This window comes from Dichotomopilus funicola (assembly GCF_033296635.1).
Source record: "Dichotomopilus funicola strain CBS 141.50 unplaced genomic scaffold C8A04scaffold_14, whole genome shotgun sequence".
NCBI lineage: Eukaryota > Fungi > Ascomycota > Sordariomycetes > Sordariales > Chaetomiaceae > Dichotomopilus > Dichotomopilus funicola.
In genome coordinates, this window is record NW_026944035.1 from 105,497 (window position 1) to 127,739 (window position 22,243).

Consider the following 22,243-nt stretch of genomic DNA (forward strand, 5'->3'; position numbering starts at 1 on the left):
AATTATTAACAACATCACTCATGGGCCCTGCCCCCTCGTCGGCTTCTCCGGTCAGGCCCATCTTTTACACACCCCCAACAAACAACAAAACGCAAATGGAATACCCACAGGCCAGACTGTACGATTAAGTCTCTTTTTGGAGTAGTTTGGTCATCCAGATTTTTTAGAAGGATGGTTGTCTCCCATTTCCTTCTCGGTCTCAGGGCGTTTTTCGCCTTCAACTCGATACACACTCTGTCGGGAGCAGTCCCGCAACCTCGGTGGCCGTCCTTTTTTTGTTTCGGTCTTACAGATGATACCCCATCAGCGCAATCGGAGGCCGTTTTTCAACTCGGCCACAGGAAAAAAAACCAATATCAACCCAATAGTGCGCCATGCTCACACGAAGCAAGGATGCCACGGATCACACGATCACGCCACAGCTGCCGCAATTCTGGCTGCTTGTCTTATTATCTATCGGAGATGTACAGGAACACAAAAGTTTATCTGGTGTCTTCTTTTCTTTTGTCATTTGCTTTGGGCATTTCATATGTCTAGATGGGAACCACGGGACCATGTAAAAGGTCTCTTCCGTCGGAATGTCGGAGGATTTTAACGATGAAGGGTGGCATGCACTCGATTTTTAATGGCGATGTTTTTCTATTCTCATTTTGGTTTGGGCCTAGGAAGGCAGGATCTGTTTCTGTTTTTGTTTTGGCAAGGTCATATCTCTCGCAGGCATCCGAGAGGGCCTCGTTTTTGCGTTTTTGGTCGGCCGACGAGCTCCGATAATTATGGAGAGCCGTCATGTTTTCGTATCTTATTTCCTACTCTTGTCCTGGACTTTTCACAGGATGGATATACCCCCCTTCTCAGGTATTATTCTCATTTGTCAATCTCAACCCATAGATTTAGCGATAGCAATTAGAAGGACAACTGGTTTTGGCTTCAACAATTTTTACCTGTCTCTCCTGTGAAATGACTGCTGAGGCCCGCCTTCCATGCTGCTGCTGCGTCTTGGTTGGGTGTGTGTGCGTCAGGCAGCAGCCAGGAAACGGGATTTGTGTGTGCCCAACCAATGTGCCAATTTCGCTCTGTTCGGCGCATTTCCATTGTACGAGTCGCCCACTGTCCACAGCGCGCCTCAAGCCTCCACCAGCCGCCTGTCCACCACCACAAAAGGACAACTTGATTCATGGTCCAGCCCGGTCCTCCCGGCCTGCAAAATTCAAGACGATGTTGCAGAAATGTTCATGTGCCAAGGAACGTATGGACAAAGAGACAGCTAACTAATTCTGCCCGGTCATTTCGGTGCGTTTTTCGTGACATTTCCTTCAATTTTTCATGTATTTTCCCGAAGCACCTAACCCTAAATCTTCAGCCCTAAGTAACAACCGCCCAGTCTTGTCACTTCATTCGCGAAAAAATGATGCGTGGGCGATCGTAAATGAGCCGGAGAAGCGCACACCTAACTTCTTGGCCTGGCAAGACCCCTAATTACGCGGTTGCTTGCTTGAGTGTTCGTTTTCAAATACTTTTGCTGAGGACAGTCACTAACGTTATCTCCCTTTTTCCGTTTATCGTTTTGCTTGTCCCCCGGGCCCCTTTTCAGCTCACACCCTCTACAGCTGCGCCTCCTCAACAGGGAGGCGGCGGGAAGGTGTTCAGATGAAACAACCGCGCACCCACCCCCCTATTATTACCGGATCCGCCGCTGTCGTCCCTGGCTTGGCTGACTGAGACTACACTAGTGTACTGATGAGGTTTTCCCGGGAAGAAAGGGTTGCTTGCCTTGGAGAAGGAATGACCTGCGTCGAGCATCTTCTATTCTTGTTTTTGGTGTTTCGCGTATTCCGTTCTTCCTCATGGACGCCAGAACGCCAATTTGTTTGTACGTATGACACTAACTATTCGTACAAGCCGGATTTTCTCGGCGAGGACCGGCGACTTCCTGCCGCTTCTGATTGGAACTTCGCGTAATTTTCTCTCAACTTTTTCAACCGGTGAGCACCGACCACCCTCGGTCTTCCATCTCGTCTCGGGGACCCTGCCTTGGCTCTGTGCACAGACACCTGAGCGAAACACGAAACGCTCTCCCCTGTGGTGCTTTTTTTTCTTCTTTCAAGCCCGTTTTCTTTTTGTGATAAGTCGATCACAGTTTTGTCCATTTTCTCTTTTGTCGCCCGTTAAAAATAAGTTTGGATCTGTCAAATCCTGTTACATATTCGTTTTTTGTATTTGACCGACCGAAAAGAATACGCCGTGATTGCTTGATAAGTGTCCAGAGCCAAGAACAGGGATCAGGATCAACGGCCCGGGATGGCACCCCCCATCTTCAGCCATTGCTGAGCTTCTTGGGTCCCAGCCAGTTCATCCCAGCTCGGGCCATGCGGACAACCGAGCCGGCCGAGCTGCGCGACCGTCCTCAGGCGTGCTCGGCCAGGCCAAGCCAGGCCGACAACAAACACAACCTCCCCCCCTCCGGATCATGTTATGGCGCACGCGTCTTAGATGTTCTGTCACTGCCCGGGTAGCTGCTGCTGCTACAAACGGTTTCGGGAACGAAGACAAGAACCAGAAACCGAGTTTCTTCGTTTGTGTCACGTCAGCAGGTGTAGTCAGCCATGAGGATAGTGTAACGCTGCAACGGACAGGTGCGTGCCATCGGCTGTGCAAGTACGCGCAAAAGAGGAGAAAAGAACAGCCGGTGGGGGGGTGTACGATGTGGTGTACCAGAGAGAAGTGCGCATATCCATGTCCACCGAAAACATGGGAACACGACCGCCGGAAAATTTCCCATTTTGTGTGCGATTAGGGCTACACAAGAGTAACGGAGATGCAAGGCCCCGTCTCCTTTTGCACTTCGCACACACTCTGCGGTTCCATTCCCTACGAGCAGCGCCATTGGGGAACGTCTCACGAATCCCGAAGGGCAAGCGGGGTCTTCGGCCACTTTTGAAGAAGTCCCTCCATCGCCAGGGTATTTTACGTCTTTACCGGCTGTGTGCAAGAGAAAAGTCCGGGATATCGACGGAATGCATCGTCATCGAACCCCATGCTCAAGGGAAGGGAACTCGTTTTGACCGAAGCGGTCCGGTTGCAACATCGCACAGCGGCTGGTGATTACGCCCAGCCTTCGGTCCCGTTCCGCCGACTCCGTGTCTTTGCGAAAGCGGCGGCGTTGAGGAGGATCGTGAAGGACAAAGTGCACAGGTGCCTGGTGCCTCAGCGACACGAACTTGTTTGTAGCCCAGCCCGGTGGGACAACAATCCGCCGGTCAGACCATGGAAGACCTGGCCCGCAAAACATCCCCCCGCCCGTGCTTCGGTTCCTACGCGCAGCATTCGTTTACAGACCGTGTTGACGACGCGATGTGGCCGGGGAAAATGGTGGCCACTTTGGCAGCCAACCGAGCTGCGCGTCCCGGGCCAGAAATTAGGGCCAGGCCAGTTTCCGCAGGCCACCTCTAGCCCCCAACTCGGGGCTGATGGCTGATTTCCGGCGAAAACAGACGAGACCGTTTTAACCGCTGCTGTGCCGCTAAAACATCAGCCCACCCCAAGCCGTCTACCAACACCAACACCAACGGCACATTCCGTCGTGAACTACCACACAATCAGTGGCTATACAGAAGTAAAAACCACAGCCAACACATGTTAGTGGTCGTCGTTATTTCTTCGAGTCATGGTCCATCCAAAGTAGCTGAAAGTGGGGTCCATGTTCATCCCATCAACCCCGGCCAAGCTCCACCGGGTTCAACGACATGATAAATTTCAACTTGTTGTTTCGAATTCCAGCCCTACAGGTGGACCCCACTGTGCAAGTCTCCCCAATCACACGCACCGTGCAATCCATTTCGGGTGTCTACTTATGAGAACACTTAACTGTTGGCTCGGATGTAGGTCAACCCAGCTGGGCTATACATTGTTTAGCTGTGCATGTTGCGTCTAAGCTTGATACTGAGGCGAGATTGACCTTCGTTTAACGTCGCAGTCTAACGAATCGTTTTGTGGTGGGTGGTGGGCGTGTGTACGTTTGTGCAACAAGCAGTGTAAGTGGGTTAGGGTTGGCTATGAGAAAACACAAATTAAATTTCAAGCAGCGACCAGAACGGAAGAGCGTCGCTTCCTTTACCATATCGCACGAACAAGTAAGTTTCGTTTCACTGAGTCTAGAAGGAGTGCTGTATTGATACTATTGACGCACGACTGAGGCACCCCCGGTGGTATCGTAGAGAAGCTCACGATCAGCAGTGCGGTCATCAACACCATCAACTCAAGCCACCAAAACAACGATATCTCACGACAATCCAACGGGAGAAAAAGGTTTCAAGCCAAGCAACCCGTGCCACTCAAACTTCTTCCACGTTTCTTCTAGGGAGCAGATGCGGCGTAGAAGGTCGCGCCGCCGCTCGAGCCACAACCGCTTCATTGCATGTCTGGCTGCGGCGTGGTCCTCATCTTCCTACACCCCCTTTTTTCCTCAGATGGAAGCTACAAAAGTGGGCGCAGCAAACACGGGCAGGCGGCAGTTGAGCGGATCTGCGGGCCATATTCGAGACCCGATTTTGGGGGTTGGGGGTGGGTTGGTTAAGAGTTGGGGGCTGGGTCGATCTGTTGACTACAACTTCATCTCAACTGTTTATCAAGATATCAAGATGGCTGAAGGGTTGCGTGGATTCCGACGTTGCAAACCCAAAATAGTTATGATGTTGTGAATTCGTGTTGAAGAATTGGAAATTTACCCCCTCCTCATTTCGCCCCGCTTCTCACTAACCACCCTTTTAAATAATTGCGAGCAATCAAGGTTATATTAGCTACGAACCACAGGCCTGTATGGTGCTCCCTAGTATCAAACAAGTCCTCGCAAATCTTCGGACAAGAGCGTCCTCTGTGATACCATCGGACAGAACACAGTATCGCTAGTTCGAAGCTGTGCCGCACGGGCTGAAGCACACTCCCCTCCACTTCCCATCCCGGGGGTGTTATCCCTGTTTGCGGTCAACTACGGATACTCGAGATAATTATCCTCTGTACCTATTTCGATCGGTACGAAGATGCAATGAAAATTACGGCCATGATGATTATGATTTTAATTAAACAGCCCTTTTGCGCCCTCCGCTGCTGCGCAGTCCTGCATACATAGCCTGTCCGAGTATGCAAAGCGCGGTCTTTTGCACCAGTCGCATCTTCACATGTCTCAGTCAGCTCAACTGCGCCGCGCCGCACGCGGCTCGACTCGCGGAAAGCTGGCCAATGTTGACAGGCTTGCGGCGAGTGACAAGTTCAGGGTGGCTAGATTGTTTGCTTCAGCCTTGTGGGATTTGGATTTGCTCTTTTGTCGCATTGTTTCACGATTTTCTCTCTCCAATCCGAAGGCAGTGTCGGGAATGGGAGATCCTGTGTGCATCAAACATTCTTGTTACTCATCCCTGACAGGGCTGAGAGGATTCGACCCGAGTTCCTGGATCTTGCCAGGCCGGATGACGAGTTCATGATGACGGGATTGTCTTTGTCTGAAATGGGAGAAGTTTGACCATGCAACACACGGAAGTAGTGAAAATTTTCGACCACAAACGTTTGCGTAGCACTTTCCGTTCTGGTATAATCTTGGTAGTATGACCAACGGAAGGCGCAACCAAGGACGAGCGCTTAAGATTATTCCATAACTATTGTGACGGCCATTCTGGCGTGTCACATCTCTCTTCTGAACACACTTACACGTATACACACGTATCCCTAGGCAGCTACCGCAGTCTATTCTGGCGCAACCGCCAGATCTAAGACTCTCTGCGCCAACTCTGGTGAGGTGGTGTGCCTGTTCGTGATGTTCGGTCGTGCGGGCGGCTATCTCGAATTGTGTGCGGCGGCGGGGTTGGGGGCCAATCAGGTCGCTGTGCCAGCGCGTATGTCACAGTGATGGGGCCTGGGCACAGGCGTTTACTGCCCACATCTCTTGCCGTTTTGAGGCTTTCCACCCCGCAGCACACCTTCTGGAAAGACACATGGCCAGGAAAGAGTGGATGCCTGCAACCCTATTTTTCTTGAGGTGTGGTGCGTTCACCACACCATCGACAAGCTCAAGGTGTTGGAGGTGAGCGATTTCCAAGTACACTAGTGCGACTGACCGGGTCCTTTTTCGCACGTCTTGTACTCACATCCCCAGCGCTAACTCGGTGTCTTTCCACCTTGAGCGGTTCTCGTGGAGCGATCGGATCGCTGCGACCATTTCGACGCGGCTCCTCCACAAGATGAAATTTCTAATGGCCGCGACAGAACATCGTCACCCCTCACTTTAGGCGGGGAAACTTACCGCAGCCCAAGCCCAAAGGAAGTCAGGCTCCCAGAATCCCACCCCATTAACACGCGACTGCAAGCACTGAAGTGCTTTTGTCCAATTATTTTTAGTTTATGACGGTGTGGCGCCTCACTTCCATCCCTCCATTCCGACTGACCGTCAGCCAATATCAGCCTGTGGTGAGCAGTGTGTCTGCAAGCGTTGCTGCGCCCGACGCGGCGGTGGGTGCGGCGCAGTGTTGGTGCCCTGGAACCCGTTTTGGGTGGTTGGGATGGCAGTGGATGGCAGGCCGGCGGTTCACCGTGAAAACTTGCACAACACCACTCCCGCTCTCGTTGGATTCACTCCCCTCCACCAGACCCAAACCAGACTGCCCCGCACCACCATCTGAGCCCGGGTCTCTCCAGACGGACTGCTCCGAAGTCTGTTCCTCACATCAGCGCCGTACAGTTTCCCACACACGGTGCCCCTTCTTCAAATGTTCACCAAACCACCCGAAGGACTACCGCACTTCCGCGCGTTTATTCTGCGCTGCATTAACTCAGCGACCCTGAGAAGCTCACACACCTTCACAATCATGGATGGATGTCTCGGGCTCGGCCTTCATACCACGGACGAGCGGCTCGGCGGGTTCTGGCGTAGTCCGTGGCACTGTATCACGGCTTGTCCCTTGAGATGGTTCAGCATCAAACCACGGCCCTGCAATTTTCCTGTCGTGAAATCCATTATTTTGTCGACACACACTCTGCCCTGCCTCGGTCAAAACCCCAATTCCTGCACATCTCCTCCCGTACCGTCACTACCGAGACCAACACCCATCATCTGCACGTCGCCCGTCGATCAGCTCCACCCACTGAGACTCCATGTGCTCGATCGAAAGCGGGGGGATGGAGATTCCAAGTTTTGGTCGAGCCCGTTCTGCTTTCCTCCAAGCGGACAGGCCCGGGCGGGAAACGCGGGGCTTTCGGGATACTGCAGGCGGGGCCCATGTCAACCAAGGCCGGGCAATCCCAGTTCCGAACACCCACTGTAGGAAGTGCACGACGGCGAGTTCCGGTCCCTGTTCCCCTCTTTTCCCGCTAGGGGGAAGAAGATAGCTGAATGCGAGCTGTCTCAAGTACACTAGGGGATTTACGATTCCAGATCGAGCTCGTGATCTTGTCAGCAATCTGTCAAGAAAACAAAACACACTAGGAGAAAAAGCTGCAAACCAGATCTCCGAACCTGACGTAAACCAATCTTCCCAACTAACCCAAAAACGATCCCCTTCCGTTCTCCACCAACCGATCCATCACCAGTCCAGTCGATGGCACTGCATCGAACCGGCCCAACCGTCTGCACACAACCTGCAGAAGCGAGCGGCGAGCGGAGGGGCTAGGCGGGGGAAAAGACCACAAAACCTGTCTCAGTTTTCGTCCGTTCAAGACGCACACTCCCAGAGTCCCAAGACCGAAAAAAGACAGCCGCATCAACACGCCCTCCCCATCTGCCAGTGAACAAACGAAAAAACGATTGGGAGAAAAACTAACCCCGCACGAAAGCCTCAAAAAACGCACACAAAGCAATGCGGGATTCAGCAGATTCGGAGAAGACGTTGGGTTTGAGTCTGTCTGTCAACCAACAGGAATGAGCCTTTTTGAGACCCTTCTCCAAAAAATAAAAAAGAAATGGAAAGGAAGTAGTAAAATGACCGGAAAGAAAAACGACCCAAAAGCCGCGTTTGGCGCCAGACCTGCCTGCCTTCATACCATTCGGTGGTGGTTGATGACGTCGTCGTTGGTGGTTGTAATATGTTGTGTCTAGATCGGGGCCGGCCCAACACCACCACCACGAAGCCAAATCGCAAGCAGAGCGATGCAACAACACCCAAGAACGGTAACTGACGAGACGAAATCTTCCCCACCCTCAGAACTCAAGTCTGCACTACCGTGGACTACCTCATGAGGGTGCGAAGATTATAATTATCGATTATATATATCAGTAGTTCCAAAATGGAACTAACCTCCAGCACAAACCCAACAGTCGTTGCTCTTGTCACGAGTCCATCTTGCAGGTCGTTTATCTAGCCCTCCAATCAGTACAAACCCAACTAGTAATGAACGGGATTAAGAAACAGCGACAAATAACTGTTTGTAAACAACATCTTAAACTCCCTCCACTACCCGACCTGCCTATGGTTGTGGGATATTCGAGGGTGGAAAATGAAGGGATTGAGGAGGGAGAGAGAGAAGGGAAGCTAAAAAGTAAAAATTACAAATTTCACACGCCATCACCTCCAAAAAGAAAGTATTCGTAGTCAGGCATTCAAGAATGGCTTTCTTGCAAATACTCTCGTACTTGCGTGTAGGGCATGAAAGACACACATGCATCCCGAGAGATATCCTAGACACTGACCCAAGGATCAAAAATAAACAACCCCCCCTGAGTCTTCCACACCAAATTTGAACAAAAAGCAAAAAGCACTGAGAAGCCACACCGCAAGCACACGCCATGAAACACGCTGTGAATTCGACGACACACATGCTACTTCCCAATACATGAGTTGCTATCAACGCTGAGTCCCTGGGCTTACCCAAACCACACTTGGTATACTCTGTCCTTCCATTGTTTAGAATCCATTCCGATATCATCTGGTTTGAACATCCCGACAAGTGACCGTACCTGGTTGCGAACCCGTCCCAGGTCTTCGAGTCCCGATATCAATTCTTGGTCCGTCATGATTTTCGCCTGTCGCTCAAGGGTTCTGATGGAATCTTCCCCTGTGGTCCACCCAGTGTTCGTCGCCGCCCGTCGCTCAAGGGCTTTCCTGAGTTCCTCTTGGACCGCTGTCTCCTAGTTGATATTGTTCCCGACTCCCCTTGAGCCGGCGGCTTGCCCTCCATCAATCTTGCCCCGGCCATCTTCGCCATCGAACTTCGACCCATCACCCTCTTCCTGATTCGGACCCACCCCGCTACCACCTTTATCCCCAACTTCTTCCTCGCTTTCGGTATCCGAATCCTCCGAATCAAATGCTGCCGCTGCCAACTCGTCGAACGTCATCCCCAAGTCCCTCGCTGCCCCATCTCCGGTAAACCGCCTCTCCAACAGTTCCCACCGCGCATGCCGCGGCGCAGTCCATCGGCACACCATCTCGACTTCTCCCCGTTTGGTAGCCTTCTTGCGAAGCTTGAGAGCCTTGCGCTTCGCAGCGATGTGTGCCTGTTTGCTTCCAACACTAGGATGAGCAGCACCACCATTGGCGCCGTCTTGATCATCGTCGTTTTCACCCGCCTCTTGTCCAGGCCACGGCAAGGACCTCATCGGCCCCACGCGGATTAAATCTTCCACCTCTAGTGGGTGGTGCGCCATGTAATCCAAAGTGAGGGCCGAGAGGCGCGTTTTGCCCGCTGGGGTCGCTGCAGGTGAAAGTGGCGCGACCGTGGGGACGGATGGGGGTGAGGAATCGAGCTTGGGCGAGTCGGGGGAGGAGGGGGGCGTATCCATTGGTGCGGCCTCGCCATCGAGTGTAGAGGTGGACGAGCGTCGAGAGAGGGTTGTCAATTGCGAGTCAGGGGCCTCTGGTTGAGCGGCCTTCTTTTTGGACTTGGATTTCTTCTTATTCTTCTTTTTGCGTTTGGTCTTTTTGCTTTGGTGCTGTGGTAAGGGGGTTCCTTGCTTCTTCGGAACATCGTCCTTGTCTAACATCTTGGGTGCTGGTTGGGACTCCTGAGTAGGAGCACTTTTGAGGCTGTTGCTCTTGTCTGTCTCCAATCCCAATGTCTCGTCGGGTGGGTTGGCCGGAATCAGGTGACGGCTTTCTTTAGCTTCATCATCTTTGAGTTCATGCTCACGAGCAGTCGCTGGATTTGATGGAGTTTCAGGGGAGCTAGGTGCGGTCCCCAGCTTGGATTTTAGGGTTGCGAGCTCATCCGACTCATTTCTCGCCCCATTCCCTACTTTCCCCTTATCCGCCTCACTGGCTTGAACATTAACCGTGTCCGGAGTTACATCCTTCCCCACAGCCTTCTGCACTTCGCCAGACTCCGGCCCGCCTTCCATTTCGGACCCTTCGAGAGGATCAGGTTCCTCGGCGTCAGATCCCGCGGTGTCATCCATTAGCTGTCCCAGCGCATTAAAAAGATTCTTGTTTGCCGGCTGCTTGATCTTAGGCTTGGCTGGTGGCTGCTTGTTGCTCCGTGCCAAAGACCCGGCCGCCTTTGTATTAGAATAGCCCCCTTGTTTCCACTTTTCATTCGTCGGCTGAGTTGCTTGTGATACTCCCTTTTCTTGAGACGTCGATGACTCGGTCGTAATGTTATAGTTTTGCGTTGGAGCCTTGGTGTTTTGTAGAGGTGTTCTCGAATCAATCTCTTGACCTGCCGTTGTCGGCTTGTCTGCTTTCTTTTGGGCAATCTCGCTCCACGTCATTTTGTTTGGAGGTACATGTTTGGTGGCAGGCCTCCAAGGAGCCTCTTTTGCGGCCGGTGTTTGTGGCGAGGACTTCCTCCAACTCATCTGCTTACCGCCCAAAGTCGTTCGAGGGGCATCCTTTGTCCTCGGTTTTGGCGTCGCACGGGACGGAGCAGAGCGTGCCACAGGAGTGTATTTCGTCCCTGGTTTCGTCGACCGGTTGGGATCCGCCATCTCTGGCGTTGCTGCAGTTCCTGGTGAAGGTTTCGTTTCGGATGAGAGCTTGTCTTCGGAATGGGCCGCTACCTCTGTTGATTCGATCTGGGAAGGCGCCAGGTTCTTCTCCCTCCATTCTTGAAAGCCGATGCCGGGGTCATCGTCATCTGACTCGGCAGCCCAATCAATACCGGTGCTGAACTTCTTTACGGTATCCTGGGCTTGGGGAACGGCTTCCTTGGGGGTTGAGTGAATCCACGGGTTGGTAAAGGCGGGAGCCGAATCTTCGTCTGTATGGCGAGGCGTCTGGTTGCCTGCAGGGGTTGTCGCCGGGCTTAAGTCTGTTCCAGCAGGATGAGTGACATCCGTCGGTTCTTCCGAACAAGTGTCGCTGCCAGCAGCATTTTTTGACGGCAACAAGTGCGGGCTTTTGACCAGGCTCGGTTCCGCCGGATCTTCTTGAACGGGGCTGTCGGGACTCTCGGTGCGGCCTACTCCCTGCGTTTCTTGTGGCTCAGGTATCCTGGCATGTGGCCCAAAAGACATCCGGTGGGATGAATCCGGCCCGAGCGTTCGCCCCGAGGTCGCTCCCGCATCAATAGCAGTATCGTCACTCGGAGCCAAAGGAAGAACGGAGTCAGTTTCTCCCTCGTTCAGGACGTCTGGGACTCCTACTCCAGAACCGGTCTCTTGGCGAAGACCGTGCGACTGGCCTGCAGACGGTGGTATCTCGCCGACAGGCTGTTCTGCCTGTTCGGCTGACTGGGTGTCCTGGACCGGATGACTTGCTGGACCGACTTCGTCCTCCGGGGGCCGATAGGCGTTCCGGATCTCGAAATAATTCGATACGTCGTCTACAGTAGGTCCAGAACTTCGGCGTAGTGGGGCCGACTCTGTTTCCGGTTCCATGGTGCATTGCCGTGATGGCTCGGAGCAGATGGGCGAAGTGCCACTACGAACGCGGCTGCGGGCGGGGATCAGCACGTCGCCAATCCAGTCACTTGGGCGCGATTCCCTTGGAGCTGTATCGCTTGGGCTAGGTGGCGACGACATCACAGGTTCGCTAGAGGTCGCAGCACACATCCCGGTGGAGGATGAGGGAACGGCGCCGAGCTTTGTGTCGAGTTCATTTAGTTCTTGATGCGCCCGTGAGAAAGCGGGTGCGGGTGATGCTCTTCTGAAGGGAGAATTCGATGGGGCGGGCCCTCTAAGTTCGACAAAGTCCTCATCTGTGCGTGCGGCTTGACCATGTTTCGGAGATGGAGTCTGCGGGCTGTACGATGCGGTCACTGACGAGTGTTAGCATGCAATGCACAGATGTACATTCTGGGTGTCCGCTCAACGGGAGGGGTACGTGCCTTGTTTGCTGGCTTCATCCGGGGGAGAATGACTTGCTGCTATTTGACTTCGTACTCTCCACATCAGTTCCATTGGCGTCGCAACCACGGAAGTTGAAGGCCGGTGTTTATACTAGGAACTTGGCCTTGTTGGTGTCCCATCCTTTGACCAAAGCGATACATTGCTTTTAGTTGGAGAGTTCCGCGTCAAATTCCGGTCAGAACCCGAATCATGATTCGAAGAATGAACTGTGATCGTGGTGGGTAGCGCATGCTCATCCAAGTTGACTTGATGAATGAGAACATACTGAGCTGGGTCAGCCCCGGCATCTCTGGCGACTCTTTCGGCCCACCGGTTAATTGAGGAGTATTCCGAACAGTCCATCTCAGAATGGCTCGGAAAGGTATGAAAGGGGGGTTGTTGCATAGTCTCGTGTGCGTTGGATGTGGGTTGGGCGTAGACAGCGCCCATACCATTCGCGGGGTTGGGGTATGGTTCGTTGTTCTGATATCCCGCGGCTTGTCCGTGACTTTCAACCCACCGCCGGTCCCTGCCCCAAGTATCGTGTGGTTGTGGAAGGGGTTGACTGGGGCGAGGGAGTAATACCGCCCGGACGGCTCCATTCCTCGCACATAGCCGTAAGCCAAGCACCACCCAGTTTATCTGGGCAAAAAAGCAGGCAGCCATGAACAGCTCAACGAGTTCAGCTCGTGGTATTGTCGCGGGACCGACCAGCTGCCCAGCACCCTGAACGACAACCTCGGGAAGGACTAGCCCGTTGGGGCGCCTCGGATAAGACCACGGCAATTCAACCAAGATCGCCCCATCTTCTTCGCACAGCACCAGATGACTTCCGATATATTCCTAGACCCGAAGGCCTGCCGCAACGAGAAGCTGTGATAATTGAACGCGCGTCAACTGGGAAAAGCTAACCGGGCCCCAGTGGTGGTCGGCATCCGCGGAGTATGGGGGATAAGGGTGTGTGTGCGGGTGGCCAAACAGGGGCCCGTTGTGGAAGTTGGGATACCGATTCTGGCTGGGTACGGGGGGCGGATTCATGGCCGTCCCGGGTGGTTGGTCGAATACCCCGTTGGGGATCGAGTTACCGGAGTTCCCGGCCGGATCGCAACCGTAGGGAGGTTGTGGGTAACCCCTCTCGTCAGGTGGAATGCCGGACATACTATGGAAGAAATGGCGAAACTCCAGTCGGCCACCCTTCCGGGTTCAGAGGGAAGATAGGAAAGGGCGTGACGAACGGGGCTTCGGGATATTTGGTATGGATGCTGACATTGGTTGAGGAGGGTACTCAGGAAAGATAGTGATAATTCGTCGGGTCCTAGAAACGGGCAGGGCGTAGCGGGTAACTGAGGGGAGTGGGGGAGGAGGGATTCGAAATTCCAAGACTATCAAAGTGGTCTAGCTGTTTTTGCGAATGTGTTTAGTTGGGGAAAGTCCCGGGAGAGACTCCAAAGACGTGATGGGATGGTCGCGCTTGCCGTAAGCACGCAGGGCAGGGCGGAAGGTGAGAAAGAACCTGTAACCTTCTTAATTGGACGAACCCGGGATTACGGAAGACGCTTGCTTCAACAACGTCTGCTACTTCCATACACTCGCGCTCTCTGTCCCAGCCATTTTACCGGTTTGATAAGTTGCGTCTAAAGATTTGTACATGTCCTTCACCCTGGCGATCTCATTGGCCCATCTCTTCCGGTCATCGTCGCTGGGAAGTCCCTCCAGGAGATCTGCCAAGCTCTTTGCGGTGAAGAATTTGTTCCTGCGATTGTACAGCGGGCGTTGTGCCAGGGTTTCCGTGGTGTCAGATGGGCCAGGTACGCGAAAGACTTGCTCGAGGATGTCGATGTCGTAGGGAATTGAGAAGAGATCCCGGCTGTCCTCGTAGGTGAACAGGTAGTAAAACTCGTTGAAACCAGCCCAGGTGATTCCACTTAAGCAGAGCGAGCAAGGCTCATGGGTGGAAAAGAAGATGCAGTCCTTGGTGGCCGGGCGGCCTTCAGCTGGGGAAGCGAAGAATTCTTGGATGCAGTTGATTTCGCCGTGTAAAAGGGGTGACACACGCTCGTTGTTGGTGGAAACCGTGACTGGGGAGAGGTTGGAGCGGGCCAAGATGGCAGCCCCGAAAACTTTACTGCCCGACGAGACACCGGCGCTGGTGAGAGGCACAATCCGGTCCTCCGTGATGCGGAGGAGTGTAGAAAGTAGCGTCTCCGTGGATTGTGTATTGGTCATGTTGCAAGCGTGAGATATAAAATAGCGCTCCGTAAGAGAATCTGCTCCAATGCTGTATCGAGCTTGAATAGAGTGGCCAAAACACCCAGTTTCGACGTTGATTCTTTGGTCTCGGCTTTCAAGAACTTGCTCGAGAGAGAGATGAGGGCAACGGGATAAAGGGATCCTTTATGTGTCAACCAGTCCGGGTAGTGATGAAGTGCCTGTCCGGGGCTCGGCAGCCCCCGATGGCAAGCTTTCTAATCCCGGCCGGGGCCGTATCATGGATCCCCGTAGCTGTTCCAACGAACGACCGAAAGGGGCATGGGAAACGTTATCTGAGGTGGGCACATGGTGGGGTTAAGTTTGCGGGGCAGGTAACGAACTGCTGAACCCTAACCCTTGGTCCCCCCTCTATGCCAGAAAACCTTTACCATGCTCACAACGCTCTCGCTCTCAGAGGACCTAACCCCAACCCTATTCTTGCCAGCAACGCTCTTCGCCCTTGTCTCCAAACATCTTCAACCCAGGTTCCAAGATGCATTACATTCGATTTTGCCGCCCACCCGAGGTTACCACGAGTCGATCTCACCAAGCCACGGTCAAGGTTGTGCTGACCATCACCACCGACCTTAGTGACGCCTTTCTGTCCCCGCCCAACCCTATCCAACTAGCCATAATCGGCGCATATACCGAGCGTAAGGACGACGGGTCAACCCAAGTCGTCCCCGTCCATCTCACGCAGGGCCAGGGAAGCGGCCCACCACCGACATGGCGGGCCGGGATGAGAGTATTGAAGCTGGACCTGCCTCTGCCGGCACAGTTGAAGCAGCCGATTGAGACAATTCAAATCCGCCCATTAAGTCGGCAGCTAACGGCCATGGCCACGAGCGACGTGCTGCCCGGCAAGCAAGGGTTAATCATGGCGGTCTATGCCGATATGCCACGGCCCGATAGTGGCCGTGCGCTAAATGTGTGTTTTCGGAGCCTGCGCCTGACTGTTGGGGATGTGCCTGTCGGTCAGCCCTTTCAGATAGAAGAGGACCTTGGCGAAAGCATCGCGCGTCACGTCTGGGACTCGGGTGTTGTCATGGTTTCTCTGCTGTCCGATATCTGCCTAGGCCCCGAGGATGGGGCCGAAGGGGTTCCCCCGCTGCAGTCGTTTCGCAGTCTCCTTCAGAGTGCCGACCGGCCCCTCGACATCTTGGAACTCGGCTGTGGCGTTGGGGTCATGGGGATTGGATTAGCCCGCGTTATGACGTTGAGGAACAAGGGCTACCCGCCGAATATCCTCCTGACGGACCTCCCCGAGGCGGCGGAAAAGGCACGAGCGAATATCGGCCGGCAAGAAGCCGTTCTCGGTACCGCTGCGGCCAGTATCGATTTTGAGCCGCTCGATTGGGAGGAGGGGAGGGTCGGCAAGTTTGGTGAGAAGGCCACATCTAGGACCTTTGATCTTATCACTTTGTGTGACTGCACCTATAACACAGACACCCTGCCGCCTCTCGTGGCAACTCTCTCTACGCTTCATAGTCGCTCGGTTGAACGGGCCTCACCCGCCTCGGGTCAGCACGGCCCTGACGTTCTGGTTGCGACAAAACAGCGACATACTTCCGAGAGAGCGTTTTTCGACCTAATGTCTAACGATGGTTGGATCATTCGAGAGCGAACAACGCTACCCCTACCGATGCTCGATGGCCAGGGGCAAACTGTCGAAGTGTATCTATTTCGGAAAGAAAGATGAGTTGCCGGCAGTTTTGAGACTAAAGAAGGGCAGGAGAAATGTTTGGGATCCCGTGTGCATCGCACTGGAGACAAAGGTACTCGACAAGAAAAATATTTCCTTTGGGGCCAAAATGTTGGTTGTTAGTTCGTCACCGGAGAATGCCCGGGGGAGGTGGCATTGGCCGTGCCTTCATTCCTCTGCCTCCGCTGCGCCAGGCCGTCGATCGATCAAAACGCAGTTGACTGGCTTTTGCCTTGTGTCAGCGGCCACCCTCCATGTTGGCTTCTTGACCCTCTGGGCATGGAGCTACAGAATAATAATTACGGGTTTAAAATACCCGCGACAACCTGCTCAGTGGCACATGCGGCTCCACCGTCTCACAGAACGAGCACATTGTTCTGATCGCACACGTTGTGTAACCCATAGTGCTGGTTCAGCGCCTTGAGAGAAGACGCCTCTTCCTTGCCAGAGATGTGAGACTTAGGAATGGAACGCTGGTAACTGATCATGGAAAGACTCTGGTTGTTCTTTCAAAGTTTGTTTCTCCACACAGTCAGTTCTCTTCTGGCCACTCCCTCAAAGCAAAAGCCTGATGATGTGAAATAGCTCGCTGCTGATTGGACAGCTGTAATGGACCCGACCAATGAGAGTGTGTGTAATGACCCAATCCGGTTGTGCCTGAGTCTAAGCGGCGCAAATGACTCCACAGTTTCACCTTGCTGCATCGCCGCCAACAGATGCCCGTGCCAACAGACCAAAGAGTATAAGTTAACAGCCTACCGTTCATTTTGAGATATTTGAGACTTGCAAGATTGCTCAATATCTTGCACCAATTTCAACAACTCTTGAAATCTTGACAACAACTTTGGGCACTTAAAATCCCAGCGCTCCCTCAAACCAAAACAAGACTTTCTCCCTTACAACAATTCATCGATAACACTTGCCCACTCGGCTTTGTTATCAGTCCACTTTCACTTTCGCCTTCCCAACAACACACCCAAAACACACACTCTCAGCAATGGCTTCCAAGCCCTCCACCTGCTGCGGCAAGAGCGCCGAGTGCGTGTGCGGTAAGTCAACACATAATTCCCAGCTCTCGAATCCTCGATGAACCCTCCTCCAAAAGCGGAACATCGCGGCCCATCATCAGAACACCTTCTCCTCACCTTCGCCCCGAATACCTATAGCCCTCATTTTTTTGTTTCTCTTCTCTCGTTATTCTTTTGCGTTACCTTAACTGACTCTCGCTTCTCCTCGGCCAATAGCTCAGCAAGCCACCTGCTCGTGCGGTGACAAGCCCGCCCTCCAGTGCAACTGCGAGAAGGCCGCCGCTGAGAACTCCGTTTCCGGCGACCGCTGCTCATGCCAGGCCCGCCCTTCCGGCCAGTGCAACTGCTCCCGTGCCGAGACAGAGAACAAGGCGGCCAAGTCGTCTTCGTGTGGCGATAACTGCAACTGCGGCTGCGCTGAATCTGGTGAGTTTCTGTCTATGACTTGATTCCGGGGACTTGGGATGATGGCTAATCAGATGATTGCGTGTATAGGCGTCTGCAACTGCGGCTCCGACCCGTCCCAGCTTGAGACGGACTTTACCACCAAGCGTTAAGCCCCGAGGAAGCGTTTTTCTCTTTCTTTCTCCGAGCGGAACGGATTTGGATCCACAGGTGTTACGGAGTTTTGAGGGTTCGACTTGCGGCTCGGCATAAACGGTGGCCTGAAGGAATCATTGGGCTAGGCCAAGACAAGGTGGCTGGTTTTTTTGTTGTGAATATCTTTGTTACGAGGCGGGATAAACTCTCACGTTGTGAATCACCGAGTCAATCATGGCTCTTCCCGAATCTGACCAGATTGAGGTGTCGGAGAAGCGTGTTGAGCCTGGGTCCATCACCCACACACCTAGCGATTCGCTCGCCCCTAGTGCTAACGGAGTTCCCGATGCCGTACCCGCCGACGTCTCTTCTGGCAACACTGCGGTCGATGGCACTTCCTCTGAGAACACCGTGGTCGATGATACCTCCCCTGACAACACCGTGGTTGACGATACTTCCTCTGGCAACACTGCGGTCAATGATACTTCCTCTGACGACACTGCGGTTGACGATACTTCCTCTAACAACACTGTGATCGAAGATACTTTCTCTGACGAGGACTCATCTAGCGACCACGCAACCATCGGAAGCCCGCCTCCGCCTTCTGTTCCACTCCATGGTCCAAACGACGACGACAATGGCAACGGCCAGATGCAAGGCGGGGAAGAGAAGAATGATTATATCAACAGTCAAATTCAAGCCGGGGATAGTAGTGACCATGCCAACAACGAGATACAAGACGGGGGAGGGAGCAATAGCCAGGTCAAGAGTCAAATACAAGACGGGGAAGGGAGCAATAGTCAGGCCAACAGTCCAATACAAGACGGGGAAGGGGGGAATGGCCATGCCAATAGTCAAATACAAGACGGGAAGGGGAGGAATAACCAGGCCACCACCTCCGACGGGCACCGAGGGCGAACCACAACTCCGGCCCTCTCCGGCTGGACACCTACTGTCATCTTCCAAGACATGACGGTCGAGCGCGAGGAAGAGATAGAGCGATGGCTCCGCCGTATTGAAGACAGTGCCAAGGGGAAACCGTTACGATTTGCTTGTCGCGCGAAGAACCCGGGTACGAGGGCTCAGAGAATAAGCCTGAAGATGGGAAGCATGCGGGCGTGATGGATGGGGCCAGCGAGCATGGTTAATAATTGAGTCACCTGGGCGAGCGTTGTGATTGTTTCATTTCAGCGTTTTCTCCCAGTTGGGAAGTGGGTACTTCGTACAAGATATGGAATATAAGACATGAGATTACAAGGCGCCAGGTTTCTTGGGTAGCAGCGTGACGCGAGGTGCGCCGGGAACGTGTCTTGCGCGATTTCGATCCACTGTATATCGGACGTGTTGAGCGTGTTGAGCGTGGTGAACCCCGAATTACGTTCTCGGTCGTGGAGGGGTAAGATTGTCAATCGGGGCCTCATCTCCAGAAGCGAAGAAGCCTGTGAGAGGAGGTGAGGCTCGCTGTTGGCGGCACGTTTGCGACACCCGCCTCCTGAGAGGCACGACGCGTTCCGCCTGTGCCGTGCCAACGAACAGGTCTCTTGGCATGCCGCCTAACAGTGGGTCCGATCTGATGAAAAGATCAGGGCCAGTCAGGGAAGCGCTCAGTGAGAAGCGGTCACCGCCCGGCAGAACTCTCCAATTTTGGGGGAACCGATCAGGGTCTTGGCGGCTCAACAGCGATGAGCTCATCAACATTGTTATAAAGTTTGAGACAGAACGCGATGCAAGGGTGTCAATGGATGCAATACCCGGATGAATTGAGAGGTAGAAAGGGCGGCATGCCTCAAACTCGACAAAAAGTCTTCATTGAGAGAATAAATTTAATGCCTTATCGACTCGGCATTGTTCATAGGCCTTGTGCGCGCTGAACAACAATCGCCGGATGCGGCTTATTGTGGGCCCCGCGTTTCCTATTGAGGCACTGCGCTGCGCTGATGCCCCAGAGGTCAAAACAAAAACTTGAGTTGGCGCCCAAAAAAGGTCGCGCCGTTCTGAAAAATTTCCGAAGTCCCCAACCTTTTCTTTCTGCACTCGACAACTTGACTCGATACACTCGATTTCCCTGTCGAACAAACTGCAGCCAGAAAATCGTACGAGAAATTGTTGCACTGGACGCTGTCTAGCACCGTTTTTCAACCGACTCTCGCTGCATCGCGTTTCCACACTCGAGTCGACCGACTTCCTCTTTTCCTGACCTCAAATCGCAACCGTGCCAAGCCAACACCTTTTTACACCATCAGTTATTCCTCACATCCTCAATCCATCTACACAGCTTAACGCTCAATACAATGGCTCCGAAAAGAGCCGCCGCCGAGGCCAGCGACAACGCTCCGGCCGCCAAGCGCACCCGAACCACCAAGGCTACTGTCGCGACCGTGACCGCGTCAGACGAGCCCAAGAAGGTTGCCGCAAAGAAGGCTACGGCCACTAAGAAGACTGCTGCTGCGCCCAAGAAGGCCGCCGCAGCCACCACTACCAAGAAGGTTGCTGCTCCCAAGAAGACCCCAGCTCCTAAGTCGAAGCAAGCCGCGACGCCCAAGGTGGCCGCCGCTCCCAAGAAAGTTGTCGCGCCCAAGGAGGCCGCTTCTGCTTCAAAGAAACCCACCGCGCCTAAGAAGGCGGTCGCAGCAAAGAAAGCGGCCGCACCCCTCAAGAAAGCCTCAGCTTCGAAGACTGCTAACGCGCCCAAGAAGGCCCCGGCAACAAAGAAAGCCGCCGCACCCAAGAAGACTGCGACTGCCAAAGCTACCAAGGCGTCCGAAGAGTCCGACAAAGAAAATGTGAATGCCGCTGCCGCCCAAGTGACGGGTGATAAGCGCAGGCGTGACGATGACGAAGCGGCTGACGAGGGCCAGGCCGACGACATCAAGCGCGCCAAAAAGGAAGCCGCTCCGCCCAAGCCCAAGAAGGTCGCGGCCCCCAAGCCCAAGGCCGCTCCACGTGAGCTCAAGGTCATCAACCACCCCCCCACTCAGGTGATGGACATTTTTGTGTTCGGCGAGGGTACCGCCGGCGAGCTCGGCCTCGGCAGTGTCCGCTACGACGGCAAGCAGCCAATTGATGTCAAGCGTCCCCGCCTGAACCACAATCTCAAGGGCGTCGTGCAGGTTGCATGCGGCGGTATGCACGTGGCCGCCTTGACCATCGACAACAAAATCCTCACTTGGGGTGTCAACGACCAGGGCGCCCTCGGCCGCGATACCACCTGGGACGGCGGTCTGCGCAACGTTGAGGATGAAGACGAGGACTCCGACGATGAGGACGACACAGGCATGAACCCCAAGGAAAGTACACCGGCTGAGATTGACGCGTCTGGCATCCCTGAGAATGTGAAGTGGGTACAGCTGGTCGCTAGCGACAGTGCTACCTTTGCCTTGACTACTACCGGCCAGGTTTATGGTTGGGGTACATTTCGAGTGAGTTTTCTCCGTGTTCCATGGCATCAGACGCAGACTATTTGACACTAACAATCTCATAGAGCAATGAGGGTGTTCTTGGTTTCAGCAGACGTGAGCTGGTCCAGACAATCCCCACTATCATCCCTGAGCTTTCCAAGATTAAGCACCTCGCCACCGGCCTGAACCATGTCCTTGCCCTCGACGAGAAGAACAAGATCTACGCCTGGGGCGCTGGCCAGCAGGCCCAGCTCGCTCGCCGCCTCCTTGAGCGAGACGACACTGCCGCCCTCTACCCTACCGGCGTCGGTGCGCTCCCCGGCCGCGCCAAGGCCGCATCAGTCGCCTGCGGCTCGTACCACTCGTTCGTCCTCGATGTCAAGGGCCGTGTTATCGCTTGGGGTCTCAACAACTACGCCGAGCTGGGTATTGAAGAGGAGGCTGGCACCGACGGTGGTTTTATCATGCGCCCGCAGCTCGTCAAGAACCTCGAACCTCACGTTATCACATGTATCACCGGCGGTGAGCACCACTCCCTAGCCTGTACCGCGAAGGGCGAGCTCCTCACCTGGGGCCGCATCGACGGCAACCAAGTCGGCCAGCCGTCCGACTCTTTCTCAGAGAACAACACCATCTGGGATGAGCGCAACAGACCCCGCATTCTCGTCGTCCCCACCGTCCTGCCGGATATCAAGGACGTCATCCATGTCGCTGCCGGTACCGACCACTCCTTTGCCGTAACTAAGCAGGGCAAGGTGTACTCGTGGGGCTTCTCCGCCAACTTCCAGACTGGCCAAGGTACTACCGACGATATCCTCGTCCCTACCCTGATGGACAACTCGGCCATTCGCGACCGGAAGATTGTCTTCGCTGGCGCTGGCGGCCAGTATGGCATTATCGGCGCGCTTCCCCTTGAACAGTAAGCGATGCACAGGGGTTCTATGCCATTTACCCGCGACAGAATCTGGAGTGTTTAGGAAAGAAGGAATCAAGGGTGATAAAAAAAACTGTTGGTATTATGTTCTCGCCTTGAACGAGATATTCTGGGATCATTTCACATCATTGTCACTGATTTTCTACC

The 22,243-nt window shown here is 54.0% G+C and overlaps 5 protein-coding genes across 5 annotated transcripts; 3 read left to right on the plus strand and 2 right to left on the minus strand.

Annotated features, from left to right (window-relative positions):
- Window positions 1-9,109: 9,109 nt before the first annotated feature.
- Window positions 9,110-12,552, minus strand: C8A04DRAFT_26572 (uncharacterized protein; the record flags this gene model as incomplete). The annotated part of the gene is made up of 2 exons (XM_062779973.1): window positions 9,110-12,174; window positions 12,531-12,552. The coding sequence occupies 2 exons, from the start codon at window positions 12,550-12,552 to the stop codon at window positions 9,110-9,112; spliced, it is 3,087 nt and encodes a 1,028-aa protein (XP_062638945.1).
- A 1,267-nt stretch (window positions 12,553-13,819) lies between these two features.
- On the minus strand, window positions 13,820-14,470 carry C8A04DRAFT_10470 (cytidine deaminase-like protein; the record flags this gene model as incomplete). Its single annotated transcript, XM_062776592.1, has 1 exon — window positions 13,820-14,470. One exon carries the CDS (start codon window positions 14,468-14,470, stop codon window positions 13,820-13,822), a length of 651 nt encoding a protein of 216 aa, XP_062638946.1.
- A 517-nt stretch (window positions 14,471-14,987) lies between these two features.
- Window positions 14,988-16,193, plus strand: C8A04DRAFT_35624 (putative methyltransferase-domain-containing protein; the record flags this gene model as incomplete). The annotated part of the gene is made up of 1 exon (XM_062783238.1): window positions 14,988-16,193. The coding sequence occupies one exon, from the start codon at window positions 14,988-14,990 to the stop codon at window positions 16,191-16,193; it is 1,206 nt and encodes a 401-aa protein (XP_062638947.1).
- Window positions 16,194-17,998: 1,805 nt separating this feature from the next.
- On the plus strand, window positions 17,999-18,886 carry C8A04DRAFT_26575 (uncharacterized protein; the record flags this gene model as incomplete). The annotated part of the gene is made up of 1 exon (XM_062779974.1): window positions 17,999-18,886. The coding sequence occupies one exon, from the start codon at window positions 17,999-18,001 to the stop codon at window positions 18,884-18,886; it is 888 nt and encodes a 295-aa protein (XP_062638948.1).
- A 1,169-nt stretch (window positions 18,887-20,055) lies between these two features.
- Window positions 20,056-22,085, plus strand: C8A04DRAFT_10455 (regulator of chromosome condensation 1/beta-lactamase-inhibitor protein II; the record flags this gene model as incomplete). Its single annotated transcript, XM_062776586.1, has 3 exons — window positions 20,056-20,328; window positions 20,476-21,183; window positions 21,246-22,085. 3 exons carry the CDS (start codon window positions 20,056-20,058, stop codon window positions 22,083-22,085), a joined length of 1,821 nt encoding a protein of 606 aa, XP_062638949.1.
- Between the last annotated feature and the right edge of the window lie 158 nt (window positions 22,086-22,243).